This window comes from Pan paniscus, chromosome 1 (genome assembly GCF_029289425.2).
Source record: "Pan paniscus chromosome 1, NHGRI_mPanPan1-v2.0_pri, whole genome shotgun sequence".
Taxonomy (NCBI): Eukaryota; Metazoa; Chordata; class Mammalia; order Primates; family Hominidae; genus Pan; species Pan paniscus.
The window spans coordinates 22,545,308-22,572,926 of record NC_073249.2 but is presented as its reverse complement, the minus strand read 5'-3'; the positions used below and the strand labels follow the sequence as shown (position 1 = coordinate 22,572,926).

The window sequence follows — 27,619 nt, the reverse complement described above, 5'->3', positions numbered from 1 at the left end:
GCTGTCTTCTTTCCCCATGATATTGAGGGCAGGAGCTACCCTGTTTTCACATCGGTACCTTTTCTCTGTCCCCTCCCTCTTCCTTTCACTCTAGACTCTTGGTGAGCCTGTCCCTGGAAGGCTGAGTTTGACGTGTTTCAGGACTGGTGCAGTCCTCACTTCGGAGTCTTTGTGGGGTGGGAAGAAGCGGTAGAGCTAATGCAGGCTGTTTGGGAAAAGTGGTCAGAATGAAAGTCTTGATGGTGAATTAGAATCTGGTGGAGCACCACGAAGTCCTGGCGAAGGAGGCAGTAGTCAGACCCTTTTGGGTGACGGGTTAAGGAAGACAGAGACTGATGTGGAAGGGGTTATATATAGGAAGATGTGTAGGAAGAAAAAGGTAGAGAGCTCTCCTCAGAGGGTGGGGGATTATGGGTAGCCAGAGGGAGCCTGGGTTAGTGGAGTTGAAGCCCTAGTCTTGGGTGCTTTGTAGCATCAGAAGCCTCTGGAGCCTTTGCTGACACCTGCCTGATGCACGGAGCCATCTGTGGGTGTCTGTGTGCTGGAGGATTGCCCACAGCTATGATTCAGAGATGCTCATGTTGTTGCCCAAGCAATTGACAGATGATGTTTCAGGCTTGGAGATGGCAGGATGGGAGCAAAGAGAAGCCAGGTCAGGAAAGAACGTGCCGTTCTGGCCCTAGTGGGGAATTCTGGGCCTTCTGGCTCACCCAGTTGAACCTTTCAAACTGTAGGTTATGACCCTTTAGTAACTGTGAAATTAATTTAATGCGTCAGGATCAGCATATAAAAAACAAGTTAACTGTAATCTCAGCACTTTGGGAGGCCGAGGTGGGAGAATCACCTGAGGTCAGGAGTTTGAGACCAGCCTGGCCAACGTGGTGAAACCCCAATTCCTACTAAAAAAATACAAAAATTAGCTAGGTGTGGTGGCATGTGCCTGTAATCCCAGCTACTCGGGAGGCTGAGGCACGAGAATTGCTTGAGCCCAGGAGGGAGAGGTTGCAGTGAGCTGAGATTGCGCCACTGCACTCCAGTGGGGGCGACAGAGTGAGACTCTGTCTCAAAAAACAAGTTAAACAGAATGGAATTCAATAGAAAAGATTAGAATTAATATCGTACATCCTTACAATGAACTCTACACATGGCAAGATATTTTAGTTTCAGAGACATACATACTATTTAAGTATGTTCTTCACTACGATGTGAAATATATAGCTTACTGGTGGGTCATCGTCCAAACAGTTTGTAGTTGCACTGTTGTGCTTTGTTCTCCTAGAAAATACCTCTAGCCTTTCTTCCCTTCATGGAGGAAAGGTGTTTTTCAGGTGCAGACTGACAGACTTTAGGAAGTTTTTACACGGAGTTATGAAGGAAAGGGATTGCTCTAGGTCTCAGGGAGGTAGGGCTGCTGCAGGGACCCAGACGGGTTTTCAGCGAGGTTAGCAGTAGGTATTCAGCTATATAGAAGTGGAAGTCAAGGACTTTCCAATTCCAGGGGCTCATTTTGATGCTGAAATGGGGGCGGGGCATGAGTCCTAAGTCCAATTTGGCTATGGGACATTATGACTGTGATGCTATGGGCAGGATGATCTGTGGATATTAGATTTTCTTAAAGAGTGGTGTGAAAGAAAGGGTCATATATTGGATATGGGGTCAGAACTGAACTTTAGTTCATCATAATAGCTGGCCTTTGATTACAACTGTGCTTCCAGTGTGACCTTGGGCTCTACCGTGGTTTTCTCTTTTGTAAAATAAGGGTCTTGCCGTTGATTCCAAATGGGAATATTTTGGTAAATGTTCCATGTTTACCTGAAAATAATTCATGTTGAGTGCAGTGATCCGTCTATCTAGTCTGGTTTATTATTCATATTGATCAGATTTTTAAGTGATTTTGGTTTGCTTATTCAATAAGCTATCGAGAGAGGCATTAAAAAGTCTGCTATGATTGTGGATTTACCTACTTTTAGTCTATTGACTTGTGCTTTATATGGTTTGAAGCTATGTTATTTGTTGCCTACAGATTCAGAATTCTTTTTTTTTGTTTGAGACAGAGTCTTGCTCTGTCGCCCAGGCTGGAGTGCAGTGGCACAATCTTGGCTCACTGCAACTTCCGCCTCCTGGGTTCAAGTGATTCTCCTGCCTCAGCCTCCCGAGTAGCTGAGACTACACGTGCGTGATAAGTCTCGATCTCCTGACCTCATGATCCGCCCGCCTCGGCCTCCCAAAGTGCTAGGATTACAGGCGTAAGCCACCGCGCCCGGCCAGATTTAGAATTCTTATATCCTCCTAGGGATTGACCCTTCATTCTTATGTTATGCCTCTTTTCATCTCTGTGAAAGTCCTCATTGTCTGATATTACTATAGCTACATTCCAGCTTTGTTTTGGGTAATGTTTGCATGTTATCTTTTTTTTCCCCCTGTACTTTCAACTTTTAAAATGTCCTTATGTTTAATGCATATCTATGAGCAGCATATATAGTTGGTTTTTTGTGTGTTTTAAGTGTAGACTGATAATCTTACAATGAGAATATTTAGTCCATTTACATTTAAATGCAATTGTGGATGTATTGGAGTTTATATCTACTACCTTAGTTTTTGTTTGTTTACTATTTGACCTGTCTGTTATGTCCCCCTTTTTCTCACCTGTTTTGCCTTCTTGCAAATTAATCAAGGACTTAAAATTATAGTCATGCATCTCTCTTTTTTTTTGGAGACAGTCTCGCTCAGTCACCCAGGCTGGAGTGCAGCGGCGTGATCTCGGCTCACAGCAACCTCAGGCAATTCTCATGCCTCAGCCACTCGAATAGCTGGAATTACAGGTGTGTGCCGCCATGCCCGGCTAATTTTTGTAGTTTTAGCGGAGACAGGGTTTTGCCATGCTGGCCAGGCTGGTCTTGAACTCCTGGCCTCAAGTGATCCACCTGCCTCAACCTTCCAAAGTGCTGGGATTAAAGGCATGAGCCACCACACCTGGCCCTCATGTGTGTCTTAACAAGGATTCAGTCTGAGAAATGTGTCATTAGGCAGTTTCATCGTTGTGTGAACATCATAGAGTGTACTTACACAAACCTAGATGGTATAGCCTGCTACATGCCTAGGCTGTATGGCATAGCCTGTTGCTCCTAGGCTACAAACCTTTACAACATGTTACTGTATTGAATACAGTAGATAACTGTAATACAACGGTATTTGTGTACCTAAACATAGAAAAGGTATAGTAAAAATATGATACAATCTATCACTGTCGTATATGCAGTCCGTTGACTGAAATGTTACATGATGCATGACCGTGCATGTTCTCTCTTTGTTAGCTCTTATGTTTTACATTCCTTTACGGTTCTTTTGGTGATCACTCTTGAGATTACAGCATGCATCTTGACTTATTACAATATAAAAATAAGTGATTATTTTTACTACTTCTCCAATGATGCTAATACCTTAGAACACTTTTTAGATATTAAGATATATTAAACACCACAAGATATTATTTCTTTGTACAGCCCATATGAATTTAGATTTACCCACATATTTGCCCTTTTTTGTGTTTCTTTCTTCCTGCATTTCTATAATTTTATTTGGTATAATTTTCTTTTTCTCTGAGGAACTCTCTTCTCTCTTACAGTGTAGTCTGTTAATCATGAATTCTTTTAGTTTTTATTTATTTTTTATTGATTTATTTTTTGAGATGAAGTTTTGCTCTTGTCACCCAGGCTGGAGTGCAATGGCGCGATCTCGACTCACTGCAACTCTGCCTCCCGGGTTCAGGTGATTCTCCTGCCTCAGCCTCCTGAGTAGCTGGGATTACAGGTGCATGCCACCACACCCAGCTAATTTTTGTATTTTTAGCAGAGATGGGGTTTTGCCATGTTGGCCAGGCTGATCTCGAACTCCTGACCTCAGGTGATCCACCCACCTCTGCCTCCCAAAGTGCTGGGATTACAGGCATGAGCCACCACACCCGACCTAGTTTTTATTTTTTTGAAAATGTCATTATAGCTGGGCACGGTGACTCATGCCTGTAATCCCAGCACTTTGGGAGGTCAGGGTGGGTGGATCATGAGGTCAAGAGATCGAGACGATCCTGGCTAACACGGTGAAACCCCGTCTCTACTAAAAGTACAAAAAGTTAGCTGGGCGTGGTGGTGGGCACCTGTAATCCCAGCTACTTGGGAGGCTGAGGCAGGAGAATCACTTGAACTGGGGAGGTGGAGGTTGCAGTGAGCCAAGATGGCGGCGTTGCACTCCAGCCTGGATGACAGCTCCATCTCCAAAAAAAAAAAAGAAAAAGAAAAAGAAAAAAAAAAAAGAAAAAAGAGAATATATCATCATACTTTATTTTTTTAAGGTATTTTTGCTGGGTAGAATATTCGATGTTGAAAATGTGTTTCCTTTGATCACTTTAATAATATTCCTCTATTGTTTTCTTACTTCGATTGTTTTTTTGAAAATGTGGCTATCAGTTATATTGCTGCTTCTTTGAAAGTTATGTCTTATTTCTTTTCTCTGGCTGCTTTTACGATTTCCTTTTTGTTTTTGTTCTCTAGCAGTTTGACTGTGACATGCTTGAGTGTGGTTTGCTTTGTATTTATTCTGCTTGGGGTTTACAGAGCATCTTGAACTGTGGCTTCCATCAGTTTTGGAAAATTTTGATCATTTCTTCAAATACTGTTTCTGTACTATTCTCTCCTCTCTTTCTGGGACTCCAATTACACATATGTTAGATCTTTTTCCTCTGTCCCCTGTGTCTCCTTTGCTCTTTTCTGTATTTTCCATCCCTTTTTCCATTTATCCTTCAGTCTTGCAGGTTCAGAGGAGATGACTTATCTCCTCTGTACCTATACATTGAGAAATGGACACCTACAGAAGTGAGACTTTAATGGATAGAGGAGGCACTAGAGAAGACTTGCCAGAAGGAGTTGAGCACTGCTTTGTGCATAGCTCTGCGGTGGTTCCTGGGGCCTTCACACAGGAACTTACAATCCACATCATTAAGGCAGAAGGGGAGAGAGGAAAAGGGGAGAGAGGAAGACAGGAAACAAAAAGTAAAGAAAGAGGAAGCAATAATATTATTTGATTCTGTGTAGAAAGGATTTTGAAATTTGACCTGTGAAAACAAGGAGATGCTCATATGAGAAAAAGCAGGTCAGTGGGCCAGGAATGAAGAGTAGAGGGAATGGACCTTTGGGTATCCTATTATTTTTAAAAGGTAAAAGGTTGGGGGTCCCTTACTCCCAGAAAAATACTTTGCTTTTAAATATAGCTTATGAGACTCTATTGGGTTTCCTAAGAGGTAAGGTAACTCTCTTATGTTAGAAAACAGGCATTGCTTAGGCTGTTGGCTCTTGTTGCTTAATTTCCCAAAGATGCCAGTACACTTTGGATACTGTTAATACACCAGCAGCAAAGCTCTCTCTGGGACCATTGTGCCCCATCCCCCCAAACTTTTGTGTCCCTCATCTCAGTGGTAAAATTTAAAACAAACATTGGGTGAATGGGCTTGGGGTGGTTATTTTTAAAATTTTGCATGTAAGGACATTTAAAACAAAGCAGCACCACTTTATACCATCACTTTATTTATCTTTTCAAAAGGACATTTTAACAGTGCGAAATTATAAAGTACGTGCTTTAAGACAGAGGAGAATAAATGGAATAACTTAGTTTTGTGAAAGACTCACAGTATCACTTGGTTTCTGGACACTGTTCGAGACCTGGCTGTGGCTTGCCGTGGCCTTGAGAGCCATCCCACAGCAGCAATGCTGTTGGACTCTTTGGCTGGGACCTTCAGGACCCCCTGCAAAAGCACTGTGTGCCCTAACCTGCTGGCATTGATGCCCCTTTGTTGACAGGGCTGCATACAAGGCCAGCGACAAGTGGCAGGCAGTGACGCCAGCCTGATTTGCTGAGGGCACACGCCATGCTTCCTGCAGTGCCAGTGCTCTTCTGGGTCCACTTTGCAGCAGGATAGATGTGCTCTAGATCCAAGAGTTCTGCACCCTCAGCAGGGGTGCGGGAGTGTAGTTTTTTGCCTTCTCAGGAGCCTCCTTGGAAAGGGGCTTTTCTGTGTATTTCAGGAGCTCTGTGTTGGAGATGAGAGAGGTTCTTATTCTCTCCTGTTACAGATGAGGAAGCTGAGCCAAGAAGAAGCATATGGCCCAGGGCCATATGGTTATTTGTGACATCCCTGGGACTAGAGCCCAGGCCTCTGTGGTGTGTGTGGAAGTCTGAGCCTGGCCAGGCTCTGTAATTAGGCCCCAGAGGGGCTGTAGGGCTTCCCTTCCCCCACCAGTCCAGTTCTGGGAGCAGAGGGACAGATCCTGAGAACCTGTGAGAGCAGCCGCTAGGAACTCCTCTCGCCTTCCCCTGCCCCTTCCTGCCATGCTGTGGGCTGCAGCCCCCTCCCCAGGCCCCCTGTCCTCCCCTGAGGCTTGGGGCAGCTGGAGGATGCCAGGTGGTGATAGAGAAAGACTGAACACTGGGGATTCAGGAACACCTTGAAGCAAAGGGAAGCCTCCTGGGCTGCTGCATTTTCTATGGGGATTTCTTGTCTATCAGATGAGGATTGTTGGATGCCTCAGTAAAAGCTGGGCTTAGCGCAGCGCCTGGTTTATAGTTTGCTGCTGTTTAGCTGTATCTTTACCCCTTGCTGGTAGAGAAACTCCCCCGAGCCCTTGTCTGTAAACAGGCCTAGTTTCTGGCAGGTAAAGCCAAAGCCCCAAGGAACTTTACTTACTCACCCCTGCCCTTAAGCACTTTTCACCCAGCCTGCTAGGAAGGGCCCTGTTTGTTGGAAGTTGTTTGATGTTTTGCTTTTTTTAACCTCCTGGTGTCCATCTGGGCAGAAGCCGAGTGACTGCCCACAGGAGGGCCCTGTTTGGCTCTGATGACCTCCTAGAGGGACTTTTGGGAGGATGGGGCCTTGTGGGGGACTGGGCTCCAGAAGTCATAGGAGGTTGGCCTGCAGCCTGTGTTCCTGCCTGGGGGAGAGCCTGCCCCTCCCTCCCCTGTCATTCCTTCATTGCATAACTTCTCTCGGAGAAACATGTCAGAAGCTTTCCTGGAACAGGCCAGGAGGGAAGCAAGGCTGCTCACAGTGGCTTTAGAGCCTGGAGCTTGTGCTGGGGCTGGTTTTCCTCCAGGACGACCTTGCTGGCCATGTGGGCCAAGCCGGGGGGGCTCTTAGAATGTGGATCTGAGCAGGGAGAGGTGTGAGGTGTCCTGAGGGCTGTGGGGGTGCCGAGTGGGGTCCCACGAGGACCCGGGGAGTGCCGGCTGAGGTGCTCATCTTCTGGAGTTGCCTCCAGTGCTGGCTGGTTCTAATGGAGGGCAGAGGCTGGCCTGGGTTCCTGAGCAATGCGCTGAGTCTGGGGCGGGAGGGCCTCAGTTTATTCTGGGTTCACTGGTGCAGGAGCTCGTGAGGCCAAGGTCAGGGTTGCTGGCCGGCTGGGCTGGTTTCTGTCCCCTGGGGAGCCTGCCTGTCCGTCAGTGGGCAGCGCCTTGGCCTGGCACCGGGCTGGTCGGTCCTGAGGGACGTGTGGGGCCTGAGGCCTCCTCTGTGGAATGTTCTTTTGGTCATTTGTTTAATAACAGGTCCTTGCCAGTGGAGAGCTGTGTGCCTGAAAGTGGCCAGAGAACAGTTTGAGGGGGGTCCTGATGGAGGGTGGTGAGGGGGACACACCTCTGCCTGCAGAAGGAGGAGCTCAATGTGGCCCACCCTACAGCTGTGGCATCTCCGGTAACCTGTGGATCCACCTGCCCCTCTTGTGGGCTTGTCTCTGGACTTGCTTCAGGCAGAGAAGAATCCAGACACAGAGAGACATTGGTGAAGGTCACTGCAGTGCACAGGCTAATGTTGCCTGTCTCCGTTTATTTCGCTAAGTCAGATCGTGTGCTCGAGTGCTGGCAGGGCAGAGGTGGGCAGGCATCAGGGAGTTAATGTTTAAACGGGGACTGTGTCTCCCAGCTCTGAGCCCAGGGCTTTCTACAGCGAGAGAAAGAGCTGATGTACCTGCCAGGCACCCCCGTCCCAACACAGCAGACATCTGTACCATGTGTGTTGTCACTCCTGAGGGCCAGTAGGCTCAGCTTATCCTGCCCCATGCTGCCCAGTACGGAGCCGCCAGCCGCACGGGGCCTTGGAAATGCGGCTGGTCCACAGTGGGATGTGCTGAGTATAAAACACACATGGTGTTTGGAGACTTTGTGCACACACACAAGTGCAAAATATCTCTAATAATATTTATTTTGATTACTTGTTGAAATGATAACATTTTGGGTATATTAAGTAAATTATACTATTAGAATTCATTTTGCATGTTTCTTGCCTTTTTCAGTGTGGCTGCTAGAAAAGTAACAATTATATGTGTGGCTTGCCTTCTATTTCTTTTGTTCTGCGCCGGCCCAGCCTTTTTGAATAGAGTCATGAGAACAACAGCAGCTGCTTGTGTGGCCTTTGTGTGTGCCTGGCCCGGCGAGTGCTCTACTCACGCCCGCACGACAGCCTGTGAGGCAGGGGCTGCCCAGACTGCTGGGGACGTGGAGGGTGCACTGTTGCCCAGGTGTGGGTAAAAATGTATCTCAAAAACATTTTTTTTAAAAATTGAGTTATCTTCTTTTTAGTTTTAAAATGTACTTTTCATTAACTTTTCAACAAGTTCTGTGTTTTTCATAAAAGTCATGCATAATCACTGTAGAGAATTTGGAAACATGCAAGCAGATGCCAGTTTCCTTGCCCCTTAAACAGAGCGTCCTGGTGTGAGCCCACTCCCCCAACAGCCCCCGGCTGCGATGTTGCCTGGCTGCCGGGCAGTGGGGCTGTGGCGCTGCGATGTTGTCTGACTGCGGGGCTGTGGGACTGCGATGTTGCCTGGCTGTGGGGCTGCGGGACTGCGGGGCTGTGGGACTGCGATGTTGCCTGGCTGCGGGGCTGCGGGGCTGCGGGACTGCGGGGCTGTGGGACTGCGGGGCTGTGGGGCTGTGGGACTGCGATGTTGCCTGCCTGCGGGGCTGCGGGACTGCGGGGCTGTGGGGCTGTGGGACTGCGATGTTGCCTGCCTGCGGGGCTGCGGGACTGCGGGGCTGTGGGACTGCGATGTTGCCTGGCTGCAGGGCTGCGGGGCTGCGGGACTGCGGGGCTGTGGGACTGCGATGTTGCCTGGCTTCGGGGCTGCGGGGCTGTGGGGCTGCGATGTTGCCCGGGTGCGGGGTGCGGGGCTCTCCGAGGCCGGCTCATCGTGCGGCCGCTCTGGTCTCAGCCCTGCCGGCCATGGTCACTGTGCCCAGCCAGGTGCTCTTCACCCTCTTTCTGCTCACCCATGCCTACCCGGAAAGCCAGCTACAGCTGGGTATAAAGGAAGAGAATACTGGCCCTGGGTGAGGTGTGGCATTAGTGGCACCTTCTGGGCTCCTGGGCAGGGGTGGGGAGTGGCTTTCTTGAGCAGCTGGGATCATTCATTGACTGATTTTTGGATAAATGAGATGTTAGTGGACCTTGATTCGGAAGATTGTGAAAGAGGATAATGGGAAGGCCTGGCACCCCACGGTCCTCAGATGTCAGTGTTTGCCAGCCCCGCAGAAAGGGCAGGGTGGGCGAGAGGGCCTTCCATTCCCCAGCGAGGGCTGCGCCTGAGCCCCGCGAGTTCCCCTGGCTTGGATTAGGGGGAGCCAAAAGTGTTCTCACTCTCACCACCAAGTGCTTTGTATGCCTGTGGCAACACCTTTCCTGTTCCAGTGAATTAGGGAAGTCTAGGTGATTGGAGGCTCTTCAGACAGACCTGAAGCGGGTGGTTGTGTTCTCAGGGTGCCCTGTGTGGTCGGGGTGACGTTGGTCTGTGGACCATCCCTGGTCCGTCTTCCCATTTGTGCTGGGTCCTTCTCAGGTGCTTCCCAGCTGGCATCACTTTGGGGTGTCCGTTTGCCCGTGAGCCTGTGAATTATCAAAGGTGATGGTGTGGAGTGGGGGATTCCTGAATCTTTTTCACTGAAACACCTACCTCGAGCCAAATGTTCTCTTAAAACAACAGGTGGCATCTCCCACCTTGTTCCCCACTTTTCAAAATGCTGGTGTGGCAGCGAGGGCCCCTGGTGCAAGCGGTGTCTGTGTGGTGCTGCCCCAGGCCTTGTGGGTGGGCGAGCGGGTGGCCCCAGCCCTGCGTGAGCACTGAGTGCCTGCCCCCTCCTCCTTGCAGGTCTGGCCGTGGGTCTGGGCTTCGGGGCACTGGCAGAGGTCGCCAAGAAGAGCCTGCGCTCTGAGGACCCCTCAGGTGAGCCGGGCCCTTCAGTGGGAGGGACAGGGTGGGCCCCGGGAGGGTTGAGCCTGTCAGCCCCCAGCCCCACCTGTGCTCTGGGAGTGTCAGCCAGCTGGGCCGCATTTGCATGGTGTTCCACGTAAGTGGCGTCCCTGGGGTGATGAGGCTGTTCATACAGACAGATTGACCTGCTTTAGAGGGGGTGAGGCTGGAGGCCCTTCCTCCTCCCAGCCCAAAGTGGCCACCCAGCCCCTTCTTTTTGGCTGCCTGCACACCCACACGCCTTCTGCACACCTGGACACCTTACACACCCCCTGCACACCCACTGAACACCCACACACAACCCCTGCACACCCACCGAACACCCGCAGACCTTACCCCCTCCACACCCAGCAAACACGCGCACACCTTACACACCCCTTGCCCACCCACCAAACACCCGCACCTTACATACCCCTTGCACACCCACTGAACACCCACACACCTCCTTATACCTCCTGCACACCCACCGAACACCCACAGACCTTACACACCCCTTGCACACCCACCAAACACCCGCACACTTTATGCCTTGCACACCCACCAAACACCCACACACCTTACCCCTGCACACCCACCGAACACCTGCACATGTTACACACCCCCTGCACACCCACCGAACACCCACACATCTTACACACCCTCCACACACCCACGCACCTTTTTACATCCTCCACACACCCACCTCATACCTGCACACATCCTTACACACCCTCTACACACCCACCACACACCTGCACACCTGCTTACACAGCCTCCGCACCCACCGAACACCCACACACCTCCTTACACACCCTCCACACACCACACACCTGCACACCTCTTTATCCTCCACCCACCCTCCGCCCACCCGAACACCTCCTTACACACCCTCCACATACCCTCCAAACACCCGCACACCTTGCACACCCTCCACACACCCACCTCTCACCCACACACCTCCTTACACACCCTCCACACCCACCAAATACCTGCACACCTCCTTACACATCTTCCACACACCCACCGAACACCCACTGAACACTGCACCTCCTTACCCTCCACACCCACCACAGCCACACACCACCTTACACACTCTCCACACACCCTACCCTCTACACACCCGCCCACCTCCTTACCCTCCACACACCTGCCCACCTCCTTACACTCCACACACCCGCCCACCACCTTACCCTCCACACACCTGCACACCTTACACACCCTCCACACACCTGCACACCTTACACACCCTCCACACACCTGCACACCTCCTTACATCTTCCACACACCCACCTCATACCCGCACACCTCCTTACACACCCACCTCACACCCGCATACCTCCGTACACACCCACCTCTCACCCACACAGCTCCTTACACACCCTCCATGCACCCACATCTCACCCACACAGCTCCTTACACACCCTCCATGCACCCACCTCTCACCCACACACCTCCTTACACACCCACCTCATACCTGCACACCTCCTTACACACCCTCCACACACCCACCACACACCCACACACCTTACCCTCCACACACCCGCACACCTCCTTGTAAACCCACCTTTTGCTGCTGCCCTGCTCTCTGGAAGTCCCTGGTCTGGCCGGGTCAGGTGTGGCTGGGGACAGGCGAGGTGTGCAGGCAGACCCTGCAGGCTTCTCCTCACCAGCTTAGTAACCTGGGGAGGCTGTGGTCTATGCAGAGGCACCTCACCTGTGACGTGAAGGTCACAGCCAGGGTCAGGCAGGTGGTCAGGTCAGGACACTCATCCCACTGAGGTTGGTGGCCCGCTGTGGCCGGGCCCTCTGTGGAGAGGTCCTGCGAACGGACCGCGCTGAGGCTTTGGGCATTCGTGCTGCTGTGATGAGGAGTGGGGCGCACTGAGTCCCTGCCGCCTTCTGCCTGTGAGCACCAGGCCGGGCTCCTCCTCAGGCCTCTTCAGGCACGGGGGGCGGGCCAGGTAGGTGCGAGGTCAGCCCAGCAGGGGCTTTCCTGTTAGTGGGGCCTGGGGTGTGGAGAGCAGTGCCAAGGGAACCGTCTGCGTGTGGATCTTCCTCAATGCCTCTGGAGTTCTGGGCCAAGTCCCCTGGCCCCGGCCCATTCAGGGAATGTCAGCTCATTCTGCTATCACGCCCTTCCACCCCCGTCCATGGGGACCCCCAGAGACACCCAGTGTCTGGCCACACTGCAGCCCTCACAGCCCTGTCTGCCAGCCTGGGCTAGCCTCCTTTGGGGGCCCTGCCCGTCCCCGGACAGCCCCCCTTCACCCACCAACGCTGCCTTCTGGGGCAAGGGCACTAGTCCATCCCACAGGCCCGGACTGAGTCCTGGGGACACGGGCGGCATGCACATCCTTGGAAGGGGCTGAGGACGGAGGGCTTAGCAAGGGTATTTTTAGCGTTGGTGCTGACACTCTCTGGGAAATGAAGCCTGGGTTTCTCTGGAAGGAGAAGCCAGCCTTCCCCTACTGTCCTCTCCAAAGCTGGCTGTTCTCCAGACTACCTCATCCAAGCAGGGAAGAGGCCAGGCTGGCTTCACAGTTACAGCTGGTGTCCTTTGTCAGGGACAGTGGTGACCCCAGGCTGGGGGTTAAGGGGCCCAGGCATTGTTAGCCCTGAGAGGGGGACCCGAGGCTTAGGCTGGAGTGGGGTGGCCCTGGGCAGCCCCAAACTGTGCTCCAGCTTCCTGACCAGGCCCTGGCACCCTCTGGACTGGAGGACACCGGCCACCCTGGCTGAGCTCTGCCCTGGAAGGACCTTTCCTGAGCTGGGGGCACACTGCCGTAGCCCTGGGCCCATCCCCACTTGCCAGGTCATTCTCACAGCCAGCCCTGCCTGGGTGGGGGACATACCTCCAGCCTGTGGCATTGACCAGCTTTGCCAATGGGCTACCTGGGAAAGCCCGGATTGGGCCAGGCACCGTTTCCATCTCTCAGGAGTGCTGCCGCTAGCCTAGGCCTACTCTGTGTGTCATGAGGAGACAGACTGTCCCTCCTCTGGCCTGGGGCAGTGGCCTCTCCTCAAGGTTTGCCTCTCTGCCTGCCCCTCCCCAGGGACCCAGGCCCAAACCCCCAGCCCACAAGTACCACAGGCCTAGGGGGCAGAGGGGACATTGACTGCCTTTCCTTTGGTGCTGGCGTCTGCTGCTGCATAAGGCAAGGGGGTGGCCGAGGGACCCTTCTGGGCCCAGCCCTCTTGGACTCGCTCTGCCCATGGGTCATAGCTCAGCCTCCCAGGGCAGCTCAGCCTCTTCCCGCAGAGCTAACATCTCCCACCTTCACAGGGCCCTTCCTGCTGTCTGGGACCCTGGAGTGAGCCTGGCCCCTTTCCATGTAGCTGCCTGCATGTGTGGGCAGATGCGGGTCTTCTCCGAGGCTCCTCTTCTGGGCCCGCAGGGCCTCCATTCTCAGGGCGGCCTGCCCCACCCTGGTTTCTCAGGGGCCAGGCTGCACCCGGCTCCGGGGCAGAGGGCAGTAGCACGGTCACCTCTCTCTTCCCCTGCTGGAGACCTGGCTCCGTGCCACCCGAGCGCTGTGCCAGGCCTGAAGTGATTTGAACTGAGGCAAATGCTGGGTGCTGTGGGGGCCAGAGAGGAGGAAGCCGCACTGCGACCTCTTGGGGCTTGAGATCTAACTAGATTCACAGGACAGAAGGCAGGAGAAGCTCCGAATGTCACAAGGGCTGGAGGCCCGGCGACAAGGGGTGCTGAGGAACTCAGGGAAGGTGGAAGGACTCGGAGCCCCAGATCCCTGCTCAGGCCTCTGTCTGCCTCTGGATAGGGGCACCTCCATGTCTAGGCAGCACTGAACTGATGGCCCAGGATGGGGGGGGAAGCTAGAGAGGACCCAGAAGCCCTGGGCCACATGGCTGCTGGCAGTTGACTTAGCCGGCCTTCTGCTGCTCCTGAGTCACGGCCCTCAGCCCTCCCCTTGGTGGACTGGAAAAAGGCCACCTGCACCCTTGGGGTCACTGCATGCTCATCACTGGCCAGCTGGTTGCACTGAGCTGCAGGGGGCCTCTGTGGGTGGACAGGAGAGACGGGCACCCCTGGGCTGTGCTGCCCTTGGCCTGAGCGCCCTTCCCTTGAGGACAGCCCTCTGGCTGAAGCCACTTGGCCCCATGTGCAAATGCATGCCGACCCCACAGGTGCAGCGGGCCTTTGTGCAGTGCCCTGGGTGGGGGTGCACAGGGCAAAGGCTCGGCACCTCCTCACCTGGGGTCCTCTGGGTCCCTACATCCCTCTTGGTTCCCATTCCCACACCCCTTCCAGCCACAGGCAGCACCATGGCCCTGTCACGGCCCGCCAGGTCCCCATATGGAAGGGAGAGGCCCTTTGTGTGTGTGCGTGTGTGTGTGCACATATGTATGTGTGCATGCCTGTGTGTATTGGGAGGCGCTGGCGTAGGGCCTGGGCATGTGGCTCACACAGGCTTGGGGAGGTGGACATGGAACAGTAGTTAGTTATGTTGCTGGTTTTATGGACGCCTGGGAGGAAGGACATTGTCTGAGCCTCCGTCTGTATCAGGCGGGGTTTGCCATCCCACTCCCAGACCCCCCCGAGTGCCGTGGTGACCCCTCTTGCCCGCCCACAGGGAAGAAGGCCGTGCTGGGTTCCAGTCCTTTCCTGTCCGAGGCCAATGCAGAGCGGATCGTGCGCACGCTCTGCAAGGTGCGTGGTGCGGCGCTCAAGCTGGGCCAGATGCTGAGCATCCAGGGTGAGTGGGCGCGGGGGCTGCTGCCCCGGGACTGCGTGGGCTGCTGGGGGGGTCAACTTCCAGGGCCGGGAGCAGTGGCCCCACCAAAGCTCAGTGGGCAAGATGTGAGCAGGCTGGGGAGAGATCTTAGAAGATAATAGGCCTGGTCTCCAGACGGGTGGCTCTGGGTCCAAACAAACACATGGAATAAAGAGCAGAGAGGAAAAATTGCTCTCTACAGGTGGTCAGAACACAGGTCATTTCAACATTTTACTATGTTTTATTTTCCAAATTTCTTTTGTACTTATGAAAAACTCTGCATGTTGAGTGTAAAAAGCCCACCTTCTCAGGTCACTGGGCGGAGGCTGGGGCTCCGGGGACGCTGAGTGGCCGAGGGCGTGTGTGCGAGGGCTCCCGTCTTTCTGGCCTCACCCGTGCTCCTGATGGGGAGGGTGTGGTGGCCAGGGCGTCCCAGGAGTGTGCCCGCCCAGGTCCTGGGCGCACACTTTAATCCCCAGGTTCGCCCTGTGTCATTCTCCTGCCTTCCAGATGACGCCTTTATCAACCCCCACCTGGCTAAGATCTTCGAGCGGGTGCGGCAGAGCGCGGACTTCATGCCACTGAAGCAGATGATGGTGAGGAGCCAGGGGCTCTGCCCGCTCTCTGTGGCCTCGGCCCCCACTGGGTGGAGGGGACAGACTTGGGGCTTCTCCGGGTGGCCCAGGCAGGGCATGCTCAGAGCCCCTCCCTGGCCCTGCCCTTCAGAAAACTCTCAACAATGACCTGGGCCCCAACTGGCGGGACAAGTTGGAATACTTCGAGGAGCGGCCCTTCGCCGCCGCATCCATTGGGCAGGTGCACTTGGCCCGAATGAAGGGCGGCCGCGAGGTGGCCATGAAGATCCAGGTAGGCGGCCTGATGCGCAGTGCCTGTCCCTATGGGGGCTGCAGGGGGCAGAGCTGGGGCTGGCTCATGGAGGCCTCTACACCCCACGTCCCGCAGGGCACCCTCTCTCCTGGCAGGGCCATATGTGGTGTCTTCTGGCCCCAGTGCCTGGACGGCACCAGAAGCTTGGGAAGTATTTGCTAAATGAGTGACTTTGGGGGCATGGAGGGGCCCCCAGCAAGCTTGATTTGGGATGGGCAGGGACAGGGGACAAGTGATTGCCTTTTGGGGCCAGAGCTGGTGGGAGGGTGGCCGTGAGCTGTTCCCAGGGGTGAGGTGAGGCAGGAGTAGAAGGTGGGCAACGAGGCTGTGATGGGGTCCAGGTCACGGCAGCATGGCTGGGTCTTAGCTCTGGTTCTCCAGGATGTGGGCTGGGGCCAGGACACAGCTGGGAAGCCAGTGGGGCATTGGGGGAGTGCCCCAGGCAGGGCCCACCCGTCTCCCTGGGCTAACTCCCCTGCCTCACCCATACCCCCACAGTACCCTGGTGTGGCCCAGAGCATCAACAGTGATGTCAACAACCTCATGGCCGTGCTGAACATGAGCAACATGCTTCCAGAAGGTCTGAGGCTAGGTGGTTGGGTCAAGGGCAGGAGTGGGTGGCAGGCATCTGTGTTGGGTTCTGGGGACCAGAGGGGGTCCTCCCTGCAGAGCCCCCTTCCTTGCTGATGCCCTCCTCCCCGGCCCAGGCCTGTTCCCCGAGCACCTGATCGACGTGCTGAGGCGGGAGCTGGCCCTGGAGTGTGACTACCAGCGAGAGGCCGCCTGCGCCCGCAAGTTCAGGTGTGGCCCCCGGCCGGGCCCCTTGCGTGTTTGCACCAGGGAGGCAGAAGGGACCATGTTCAGCAGCTGGTGAAGGCCCCTCCAGCTCTGAGGGGCAGAGGGCTGGGGTTGCAGCCTGGGCCGAGGCCATATCCTGCCTGGGGTGAAGGAGGGCCCTCTGCCTGGTTGGGGGTGTGTGTGTGTGGGGGGGGACGGTGTGGAGGGCCTGTGGCTAGGGCGTGACCTCCCTCCCCTACCCAGGGACCTGCTGAAGGGCCACCCCTTCTTCTATGTGCCTGAGATTGTGGATGAACTCTGCAGCCCACATGTGCTGACCACAGAGCTGGTGTCCGGCTTCCCCTTGGACCAGGCCGAAGGGCTCAGCCAGGAGATTCGGAACGAGGTTTGTCTGTGCCAGCAGACAGGTGGGGCCAGGGTGGCCCTGCTGTGTGGCTGTTTGGTGACCTAATAGTGTGAGCTGGGGACTTGGAGCCCTGAGGTGCTCCCTGGGGGTGAGGGGCAGTGAAGTAGCACCAGTGGGACTTAGGGGGACACAGGGGAGCTGCTGCCTTCCCTGGCCCAAGTAACACTGGGAATCAAACAGTCCCCAGGGTAGGGTGGGTAAAACAGGAGGCAGGGGCTTCTCTGGCCCCAGTCTCCCAGGGCACCAGGCAGTGTGGTGCTGCCTGACACAGACCCTTTGCGCTGTCCACAGATCTGCTACAACATCCTGGTTCTGTGCCTGAGGGAGCTGTTCGAGTTCCACTTCATGCAAACAGACCCCAACTGGTCCAACTTCTTCTATGACCCCCAGCAGCACAAGGTGAGCCCCAGGGTGGGGGCACCCGCAGCCAGGCCTGAGAGCTTCTCCGAATGGGGCACGTGAGGCCCTGGACTGCCCCTTGTCCTGGGAAAGTCAGCAGAGAGCTCAGGGCTCTGGGAGTGGGGATCCTCACTGCCCTCTGTTGCACCCCCTTCCCGGCCCCACACACCCGCACCGTGGAGCACCAGGGCCAAACTTCTCCTGGTGTCTCTGTCCCCAGGTGGCTCTTTTGGATTTTGGGGCAACGCGGGAATATGACAGATCCTTCACCGACCTCTACATTCAGGTAACTGGAGAGGGGCCCTGGCCTTGGTCCATGTTTTTCTGAGGCTGGGACAGGATGCTGGGGGACTCGGGGTAGGGAGAATGACTGGGTTCCTGCCCTTGTGTCCCCATCTGCGCTGCCTGCCCCTCAGGTCTGGTGACAGCAGGCAGTTAGGCTGACAGCTGCCAGGCGTGTCACAGCACTGGCCGGGGGCCCTGTGCAGGGAGAGGATGAGGGTGGGGTGGGCTCGGGTGTGGCACTTGGCTCCCTGGGATGTCGGGAGCTTTTCTTTCCATGCTGCCCACAGTCCCCTCCTGTGCCTCTCCCCAGATCATCAGGGCTGCTGCTGACAGGGACAGGGAGACTGTGCGGGCGAAATCCATAGAGATGAAGTTCCTCACCGGCTATGAGGTCAAGGTGAGCAGGGTTGCGGGGGATCCCCCGGGCCTGCTGACCCAGGGCCCGGCTCCCTGTGTAAGAATGGATGAAAGCACAGGGGGCAGCTGCCCTCAAGGGGCCCCCAGAGCCCGGGCCTCCTTGGGCACGGTCCGAAAGCTGGGGCCCACCCCGGCCCATGCTGCCCTGCTGTGCGTGAGATTTTCCGAGTGGGCCAGTGAGTTGGGGACTTGTCGTGAAGCTCTTGTTTCTGCCTCTCACTCTTGCCCACTTAGGGCTTGGGGTTGGGCCTCGATTGAGCCAACGTGCGGAGCAAGTGGGAAGGGAAGCCCCAGCCCTCCCCTCATCGAGCCTCCCTGGGGGGAGTTGGAAGAAACCTTAGAAGCCTTTTAAATAAAGGGGAACGGTCTGTGCTGGTGCCGCCTGAAGCCACCCACAAAGTGGCATTTTCCGCTTGCTGTTTGACAGTGGGGAAGGAGTTAAAGAAATCCAGGTCAAGCCTTGGGTCTGCCGTCTCATAGGAGTGTCATTTGAGGCTTGTCAGTATCTCTGAGCCCCCCTTATCTCAGCTGTAAGCGCTCAGCGGGCAGCAGCTCTCTCCCACCTCTTCCTTATGGCCACTCGCACTGACTCGATTCCTGGCTGCCCCGTCCCTCTGACCACCTTGGGCTGTCCCTGGCGGCAGCTCCTCTCCCCTGCTCTGCTGGCGGCGGCTTCCTTAGGTTGCTAGTTCCCGTGGGCAGACACACGGCTGCTGGGTGTGTCTTGGGTGGACTCTGGCAGGCTCAGACACGCATGGTGGGAGGCCCTGCCAGCTCAGGCCCATGGACTCTGTTCTTTTTGTCCAGAACAGTGTTTTGTTAAAACTCTGAATGAGTGCCACGAGGCGGGACGCATCCTCTGCACTCTGCCACAGGCCCCGCCACTCCCTTTTGATCACATCAGCCCAGTTCATGTTACCCTCGTGTTCCCGGCCCCTGTGGGTTTGAGTTTATGCCCATTACCATGATGTAATCCAGTTTACAGCAGAGCTTTGAATGAGAACTCAGCGCCCCGGGCACTGTGGGAGGAACCCGGGCTGGTGGAGGGCTCTGGTGTCTCGCCGCCATTTATCCTTCCTCTCCTGCCCCAGGTCATGGAAGACGCCCACTTGGATGCCATCCTCATCCTGGGGGAGGCCTTCGCCTCCGATGAGCCCTTTGATTTTGGCACCCAGAGCACCACCGAGAAGATCCACAACCTGATTCCCGTCATGCTGAGGCACCGTCTCGTCCCCCCACCCGAGGAAACCTACTCCCTGCACAGGAAGATGGGGGGCTCCTTCCTCATCTGCTCCAAGCTGAAGGCCCGCTTCCCCTGCAAGGCCATGTTCGAGGAGGCCTACAGCAACTACTGCAAGAGGCAGGCCCAGCAGTAGGGCTGCGGGCCACGCCCAGGCCGGCTCCGCGGGAACTCTCTCCCTCAGACAGGCCAAAAACCAGTAGCGAGGTGGTGGTGATGCTCTTTTTAACTCCTTTGCCCAGTAAGGGGGGTGGCTGCCTGGAGCCCCGTAGCCAGCGCTTTCCACGGTTTCTGTTGCTAAATGGTTGTAGGGTGAGAAGTGCAAGAATGAAGATGAAGCCCCACTGCTCGGTCAGTCTGCCTCCGTGTGTCCTCTGAAATAAGCAGATGAAGATGAAAGGGCAACTTTGTTTTCTTCTTTTTCCTGATGTGAATGTTAAGCAGAAGGGAGAGAGTCCTGACTCCCTTCCAATCTCTGTTCAGTGCAAAACCCAGTAACATGAACAGATACGATTGTGGGATTTTATCATCTGTGTAGTAGGTGTGTGTATGTGTTTCTAGAGTGAGATTTGTGTTTTCTGCCCTTTTCCTCTCCAGCCGATGGGCTGGAGCTGGGAGAGGTGCTGAGCTAACAGTGCCAACAAGTGCTCCTTAAGCCTGCGAGGCCCAGGCCTGTGGGGCTGGCTCTCACCTTTGACAGCTGAATGTTCCTAAAGAACTGCTGCCCCACAGTGAGGGTGGGAGCAGCGGAACAGGGAATGCCAGACACAGGCTCGCTGCTGCTGGAAGGCGGGGTGGGACTTCCTTCCTCTGTCCGGAGAGGCACAGGTGTCACCAGTTCCAGCCAAAGGCTCCTCACAGGCGCTGTGAATTTTTGTACAAGTCTTGTAATTATCGAATCAACAACTTGTTTCAATTTAATAAAAATGCTCATGGGAAGTGCTTTGGCGCGTGTACCCTCTTCTGTATTCTGGAGAATGACGACCCGTATCTTCTAGCTCGTGGTGGTGGTTCTTTTCTGACCTGACGGTCAGCAGGTTCAGTGTCACAGCCCATTTGCAAGGTTTGGGACTGGTTCAGCATGAGGCCCTTGGCCCTGAACCTGGAAGGCTCAGCCCCGTTCCCTGTAAGAAGGGAGGTGGGAGGGGTGGAGAACAGGAGGAGAGGTTGCGGTGTCACTGCCCCAGCCCCCGGGTGGCCGTACCACACTCCTGAAGCTGCTGTACCTGGTGATGGTGGCAACTGGGAGGACAGTGACACCTGCCAGCACGGCTGATGCCAGGTCTGCATCACAGTGAGACGTCTCCTCTCTAGATATCAGCTGCAGTTGAGGACCACGTCCTGAAAAGTGGCTTTTCCTGGGACCAGACTGATTCCTAGATAACAGGACACACTGGACACTGAGCTGGGGCCCTTTCTACGGACCTGTGAGCAGTTGAAAGTGCATCTGCAGAATGCACAGGCCCAAAAGAGGCTTTGAGAGGTATAGGCTTTCAGGGTTCTTAAAGAAAGAAAATATAGTTTCTGAAATTTGGGATTGCCGAGTAGCAGACCCAGTGGGCTCCGGGACAGGATGGAGAGGCCTGGGTGGCATCCGTGAGGCTGCCTGGCTAGCAGCGGCGCCCAGCACCACTGTCTGTCAGATCCCTGGCTGAAACTCCTCTTGTGGCCCTCTTCTTAAGGCTATTTGCTGCTGTTTAGCGAACTCCTCTGCAGCACTCAGATCTGAAGCCATCGCCCTGCAGAGTAAACAGCAGGGGAAGAACCCAGGCCAGCCCCAGCCAGGGCTCTCACAGTCTATTCCTCTTGAACAACAAGCCAAACAAGTCAAGCAGCAGCAGCATGTGGGGGCAAGGGAGAGGAGAAGAACAGCCAGCATTTGCTTCCCCAGGAACCACCACCATAACTGCTGGAACAGGAGAAGTTTTCTAAGGGAAACTGGAATGTGGTTTGTGTGTCCTAAGTCTGAGAGCCGGCTGAGAACTAGAGCCCTCCCTGTGAAGACAGTGGGGATCACTGGATTGCAAATGACTTTAATCCCCAAGTAAAGCTGGCTCTGAAGCTGGCCACACATACTTATTCTTTTGTACCTATTTTGATTTTTACAGTATTGTGATGAATGACTCCCCGTGCTCACCCATTCACACTGAGACATGGGCATGAGAACATGGCAAATCATGGCTTGATTTTCCCAGGGTCTGTGTCTTCGTATCCCTAACATCTCGTGAAGGGCTGGACACCGCACAACAAAAAAATATTTGTTACTGTAGGCTTTGGCGGTTACTCATAAGGACAAAACACTAAACCATAGGCTAGAAGTTAGATTCTGAGTGCATTAACTCTTGACACTCCAAGTGGGCCTTTTTAGAGAGGAAAAAAAAAAAAGAGGCCCAGAGGTTAAGTGGCAGAATGAGGATTTGGAACAAGACATACAGTCTAGTCTTACATACAGTCTACACTAAGGGGACCAAACGAAGGGCTGGCAAACTATGATGGTCCAAGGGCCAAATCTGGCCCACTGCATTTCTGTAAGTTTTATTGGGGCACAGCCACTCTCGTTTATGTACGTAGCAGGCTAAGGCTGTTTTTGCACTGAAATGCCAGAGCCGGGGAGCTGCAGCAAACTATATACACAAAAGCACAAGGATTTCTTAACTGGTCCTGGACAGAAAAGGGTTGCCAAGCCCTGTTCTAAAGCACTGCATGGCTGACACTATAGCAAACCAACATAACAGTATCAGCCACAAATGTCAATTCCATGGGCCATTGGAACCGGAAGTATTCTCCGAATAACTACTTAGCTGCCACCAGTTCAGGAGTTCCTTTAACCCCACCCCTGGACCTTCCCCGTATGTTCTTAGATGAACCGTTCTAACTCCAGAAAAGCAGTAACAGTCCGTCTTGTTTAAGTGACACAAAATCAAACTGCTCCCACATTCACACTGTCAGGGCCACTCAGGAAACCTCACGCAGCCAGGGTTTGGTCTTGTGGACCGAAGTAACAGCAACAGCAAAGTTCTGGCCAGAAGAAGGGAGTTGAAAGCTTCAGGAGAATTGAACATCATTCTTACCCGAGCTAAGGAAGAAATTAAGAAAGTCCTAGATTAAACCACAGGGGCAAACTAACCCCATGTCCTTTTACGGCATAAGGAAGCAGCCTGGATGAGGAAGGAGGCCAGCAGAAAGAAGAGAAGTGACAGGCGGAGAGGTGGCACCTTTCTCTATTTCTCAGACTTTCAAGTGGGGGGAAAAGAGACAAAATACTCAATGCTAACAGTTCTCTGTTTTATTGCAATACAGCAAAGTCTGGTTAATATTAAGTGATATCAACATAAAATATTGGTGAGGAGTCTTTTGTGACATTTTTTACCATCCCACCTTAAATATTTCTGTGCAAAAGAATCCACATCATTGTTTGGTAGCAGAGGATCTCTTATAAAGTTCCCTAAGACACTGAGGGCATAAAACCAAACAAAATAAAATAAGGAGTATAGGCTAAAGCAGTATCTTCCCCTCCATCCACATTTGTCAGCATTATATTCTAACCAAAAAATGATCACACCAGGCCATGCAAAACTGTACAATATTACAACGAGAAAAACCCTAAAAAATTTATAAAATGAATGATATTACACTATCAAATAAAAAGACAAGTCATTTTGTTTTCATGAGATTTCAAGGTTGATTTGAGTCAGCTTCCCCCGGAACTGCACGGTGTCCTGTGTGGGGAGGGCCCAGCGTGCTGCCAGTGCTGGGGGGCAGGGCTTACACTCCTTATCTAGCAGAAGTGCACAGAGAACTCTGGACTTGAGTAACAAAGTCATAAGGAAAGAGGTTTTTAAATGGGCTCCATGAAATGCAGCTCATCTAGTTCAGGGCTGGGCCAGAGAGACAGGGGAGTGGAGTGCCCAATTCATTCCCTGTTGTGCTCACCAGACATGGGCTACGGCAAAGTCTGCTCTGAGTGCCCGTCTGTCTAGATTGGATGGGGAGCCTTAGGCTTGGCAAGGCCTACCTGCTGGGAGACTGCAGTGGTTGTGATCCTGGCCAAAGGCGGCAAATGGCCCTGCTGCGTCTGTGGTTTTGACCTCTGCTCACCCCTGCTCTGGCTTTTCCTTAATGATACCTGAGATGCCACATAAATGTAACCAGTCTTTCTCAGAAATAGATGTGGCCACTAAGTAACAAAATGACATAATTCTAACCTATGGAAGGAGAGAGAGGCTGAGAGCTAGCCAGGAATGATAGATTGTTGCTGTAAACATGACAGGAATTTCAGATTCTCCCCTGAAATGTGAGTACAATAATTGGCTGGAAAACCAAATAGATGGGCTCCTTTTAGTTGTATCTCATAGCCTTAAAGCTGTGCTCCCTAGGAAATAACAGAAATCACTAAGTGTGTTGGGGGTGTGTATAAATACATACATAATAACAAAAAATGTAAGATCTACTTTAGCAATCATTTGACAAGGAGCAAGACTTTTGTTTTTGGCAAAAAGAAATAATATATATGTATGTAATTCTAAATACCCAAAGCACAAAACATGATTAGTCAGAATTCGAGGGTAGATAACTTGGCTGGACATAGATAGCACCAAATACTAACGCAGATAGACTATCCCAGAAATGCCTCTGAATGTATTTTTTCTATTGAGAAACAAGTTTCTGCTGCCATATACGTTTTTAAAATGTCCTGCATGAAAACAAAAGATAACTTCAGATAGTAATAAAATACTTTATCTCTGAGCTTTGCTACTGACTCCTCTGAATGGTCATTATGTTTTCTTTGCCTGGAACCCACTCCCTGTCTTTTCACATCATTCTTCTCAGAAGCTTCTGGAGGTAACAGGCTTCATATTTAAGGGTGGGATAAACCCAGTAGGATGACCGTTATTTTGGGAAAACCCTCCCCAAAACTATTCCCCCTGGCAGTGTTTCTCTCCTAAAGCCCTGCTTTTAGAATCTGCACGCATTCGGGACTGCTCTATTATGACTGATGAGATTACTTGCCATTGCAGTGGAAAAATCAAAGAGCGCCATGGTGCAATCCATGGGGTGAATATGGACAAGCCGCCCAGTTAGCCTGGCAACCTAGACAAGCCTCAGTAGCTCTCTCTCATCTGCCCTGTTGGGAGGCTGAAGAGTATGACCCATAGCAGTGGAGCCTAGACTTTAGGTAGGGTTATTATTTTGATCTTAAAAGCATCCTTTGCAAAATAAGCACCTATAAGCAACAAAAATTCATAATTACTTGTCAAAGCTACAAACTAATGGCTTATGTCAAGTCCTGTTAATCTCGGCTTGGGATGGCCTCCTCCCTGCCTGAGAAGAGAAGGGAGAGAGGAGAAGGCAAGGGGAAAGGGAAGAGGAGGATGGGGAGGGTGGGGATGGGGAGGGTGGGAAGAGTGAGGAGGAGAGGAGGGGAGGGTGGGGAGAGTGGGGAGGGTGGGGAGAGTGGGGAGGAGAGGAGAGAAGGGTGGACAGAAGGGGTGCGAGCTGGTCACGAGCACCAAGCAGGGGGCCGGCTGGCTGACTCCCTTCTCTCACGTGAAGTGCTGAGGACAAGGATCTACCAAGTCATATGACAATGATCCAACTAAAGGGCCAACTCTTGGTATTCAGGTGACAAAAGTATTTTTATACTTCATTCTAAAAAGCAGAAAGATTTGGGAGATTAGAACTGTGCTGTGAATTACACCCATCCAAAATAAAATATAATCAAATCTGAGCCGGCACCAAACTCAGAATGTTTAAATGTCAAAGCTGTTACATGAAAATTCCCGATTATAGGTGCTTACAATGGAATCCCCAGCAGGATCCCTCACTGCATCTCAGAACCTTCTCCACACAGCAGCATCACCTGGAAACAGCCTCAGCTCCCTGCACATGCCGCAGGCCAGCATGGTGGCCACCTCAGTGACACGCAGGCCACCTCAGTGACACAGACGTGGAGTCACAGACAGCAGCAGTGAAATGATGGCCTTAAACACTGCAACTTGGGTTAGCAACTGCAGGAAAACTTTCTTCATTTTCACTGAATTTTAAAGAGAGAATCCTGTCTCTATTTCTCAGAGAAACTTAGGTGAAAAGTAAAAGAGAGGCAAAATCTCTTTCCTTCATGAGATACTTTTATTTTTATCTCTTTCTCTACTCATGTGCTTAACTGGTGAAATGATTCTGTAGAAATAGATCCTTCTGATTCTGCATCTCATTTCCTTATGGCAACTACAACAGGAGGAATCCAGCTGGAAATGCCACTAACCCCACAATCCAGCACCTGAGAGAGGAAGCCAGTCGGAGCGCCATGCTGGGCTCACTCTGGCCTGCGCACTGGGGTTGTCACATCCATTTTCCACTGGCTATGGGGAATAATATTTGGTTAAGGCTGTTGAAGCCCTTGCTTTTGAGGTTTTACATTATTTGGTAATGAAAGCCTTTTTTTCTTCCTTCCCCAGGCTTATGTGAAGAAGCCCACGCCCACTCTCAACAAAACAGACTCCTCCTTGGGAAGCATCTCCAGCCCTGGGACGGACACCTCGCTGTGACTTAGGGAGGGACAGGATTAGCCCAGGAATAAAAGCATTTTTAGAAATTGTTTTCTGCACCTTCAGAAGCTACAACACTCCTTGTACCCTTTCAGATGGAAGGGATCAGAGGTGACAGAATCGTGTATTTCTACATTTATCTGCGGAAGATAAAATACAATAAAAAGTGAGAAGTGTTCAAATTCCACCACTAGGAAAAGAAACATCTTGGGTAGAGATGAGTTCGCCTTTTGCTGCTGCTGCTGAAGTGGCTTCAAATGTTAAAGCTCTGGTGCCCAGGGCATGCCCCAAACCAGCAAAACCAGGGTCTGCAAGTGTTTTCTACACCTCCCCAGGTGACTAGAGCCTATGACCAGTTTGAGGACAGGGCAATAAAGGGAACTCTGATTTCTCTCGCTCTCTCTCTACAAATGTGAGCTTGAGGCCTTTCCACCCATTACATTACAGACAAGAAACAACATATTTCTTTAAATTAAATCATCTCTCTTATATATGCATCCATCTTTTGTTGAATACAAGAGGCTCCTTTTAAATATATACATTCAGTACTTCTACATTTATGTATTCATTTAAACTCTGTACTGTAGTAAAATATGCATTGTTTTAATTCATAAGGATTTCCTGGCAACAATCAGGTTGATACTCACTGCGTTTGCTGATTAAGAGCTTAGTGAGCCACTCCAGGGACGGATTCTCCCTTCTGGATGCGGAGAAGCCCATGAGCTATTTTAGGACTATAATGAGACTCTACTGTGAAAGCAAAATCTGTCTAATCTTATTCTTATCACTTACATTTGTGTAATCTGTCTATTTAAGCTACCTTTGGGAGTAGGGGTAAAATGTTACTGAAAGCAACTCTAAGTGCATGGAATGAAATCAACGTTAATCTAAGCTGCTACGGAAAGTCTGTCTTTGTTGTTGCTGTTAGGCTGGGGGCGTGGATCTGAGAGTCGTGTCGTCAGAACTCCTGAATCCCTGTCCTGCTACTGCTGCCAGCCCCTGGTGGCTTTCAGGCCGAGCAGGCGAGGTGGAGGGAAGAGATGAAAGTGAGAGGAGGCGAGTGGCAGGGAGCAGAGAGCGAGAGGTCCCAGTGCTGAGGCAGCTCACGGGTCCCAGCTCCCGCGGTCAGTGCTCTCCAGGGAGAGGCTCTTGGTTTTTCGGGGTGAAACTGGGCTTGGGGGGCTGCTTAGGTTCGAACTGTTGGAAGCTGTGGAATGCCTCGGAGAGTCAGAGTCCTGTAAGGCCCAAAGTAAAACATTAATGAGAAGGAGGGGGAGAAAGGGAGGCAGAAGGGGCTCAGATTACCACCGCCCCCTCCAGCCACCCTGACCAAATAACCCCATGGGGCGGCCTCACTGTCGGTATAAAGCCCCTTCTATGAGCTGAGGAAGAGGCACGGAACATACAAGCTCCGTCCTTTCTGTAGGCCTTTACAGATGATGGTATTTTCACACAAAAGCCAGAAGTCTGAATGCCTCTGGGAAAACTGCAGTTTGCAGCCCGAGTGACTGGCCTAGCTGCCCGCTGGCCAAGAGTGAATGCTGGCCCCTGACCCCGAACCCTGCTGCAGCTGAGGCCAATCCCAAGGTGGTGGGATTGCCTGGGAAGATGCCCTAGTCTTTCTGATACATGACATCTCC

At 52.7% G+C, this 27,619-nt stretch overlaps 2 protein-coding genes across 24 annotated transcripts in view; one reads left to right on the top strand and one right to left on the bottom strand.

Annotated features, from left to right (window-relative positions):
• The window catches only part of COQ8A (coenzyme Q8A), a 47,877-nt gene extending 27,500 nt beyond the window's left edge, over positions 1-20,377 (top strand). For 2 of the 3 annotated variants that reach the window (XM_003814931.5, XM_055107286.2), the window contains exons 5-15: positions 10,188-10,262; positions 14,861-14,983; positions 15,512-15,597; positions 15,728-15,868; positions 16,388-16,469; positions 16,597-16,690; positions 16,931-17,072; positions 17,385-17,492; positions 17,713-17,778; positions 18,088-18,174; positions 19,286-20,377. In XM_003814931.5, coding sequence (XP_003814979.3) covers positions 10,188-10,262; positions 14,861-14,983; positions 15,512-15,597; positions 15,728-15,868; positions 16,388-16,469; positions 16,597-16,690; positions 16,931-17,072; positions 17,385-17,492; positions 17,713-17,778; positions 18,088-18,174; positions 19,286-19,570 — 1,289 coding nt within the window. In that variant the 3' untranslated portion in view covers positions 19,571-20,377. The remainder of the gene's footprint in view (positions 1-10,187; positions 10,263-14,860; positions 14,984-15,511; positions 15,598-15,727; positions 15,869-16,387; positions 16,470-16,596; positions 16,691-16,930; positions 17,073-17,384; positions 17,493-17,712; positions 17,779-18,087; positions 18,175-19,285) is intronic. The other variant, XM_055107335.2, reaches the window with a different exon arrangement.
• Positions 20,378-22,705: 2,328 nt separating this feature from the next.
• Positions 22,706-27,619, bottom strand: part of CDC42BPA (CDC42 binding protein kinase alpha) — a 331,921-nt gene continuing 327,007 nt past the window's right edge. For all 21 annotated transcript variants that reach the window (XM_034947986.3, XM_034948052.3, XM_034948013.3 and 18 more), the window contains one exon: positions 22,706-27,214. In XM_034947986.3, the coding sequence (XP_034803877.2) occupies positions 27,083-27,214 (132 nt within the window). In that variant the 3' untranslated portion in view covers positions 22,706-27,082. The remainder of the gene's footprint in view (positions 27,215-27,619) is intronic.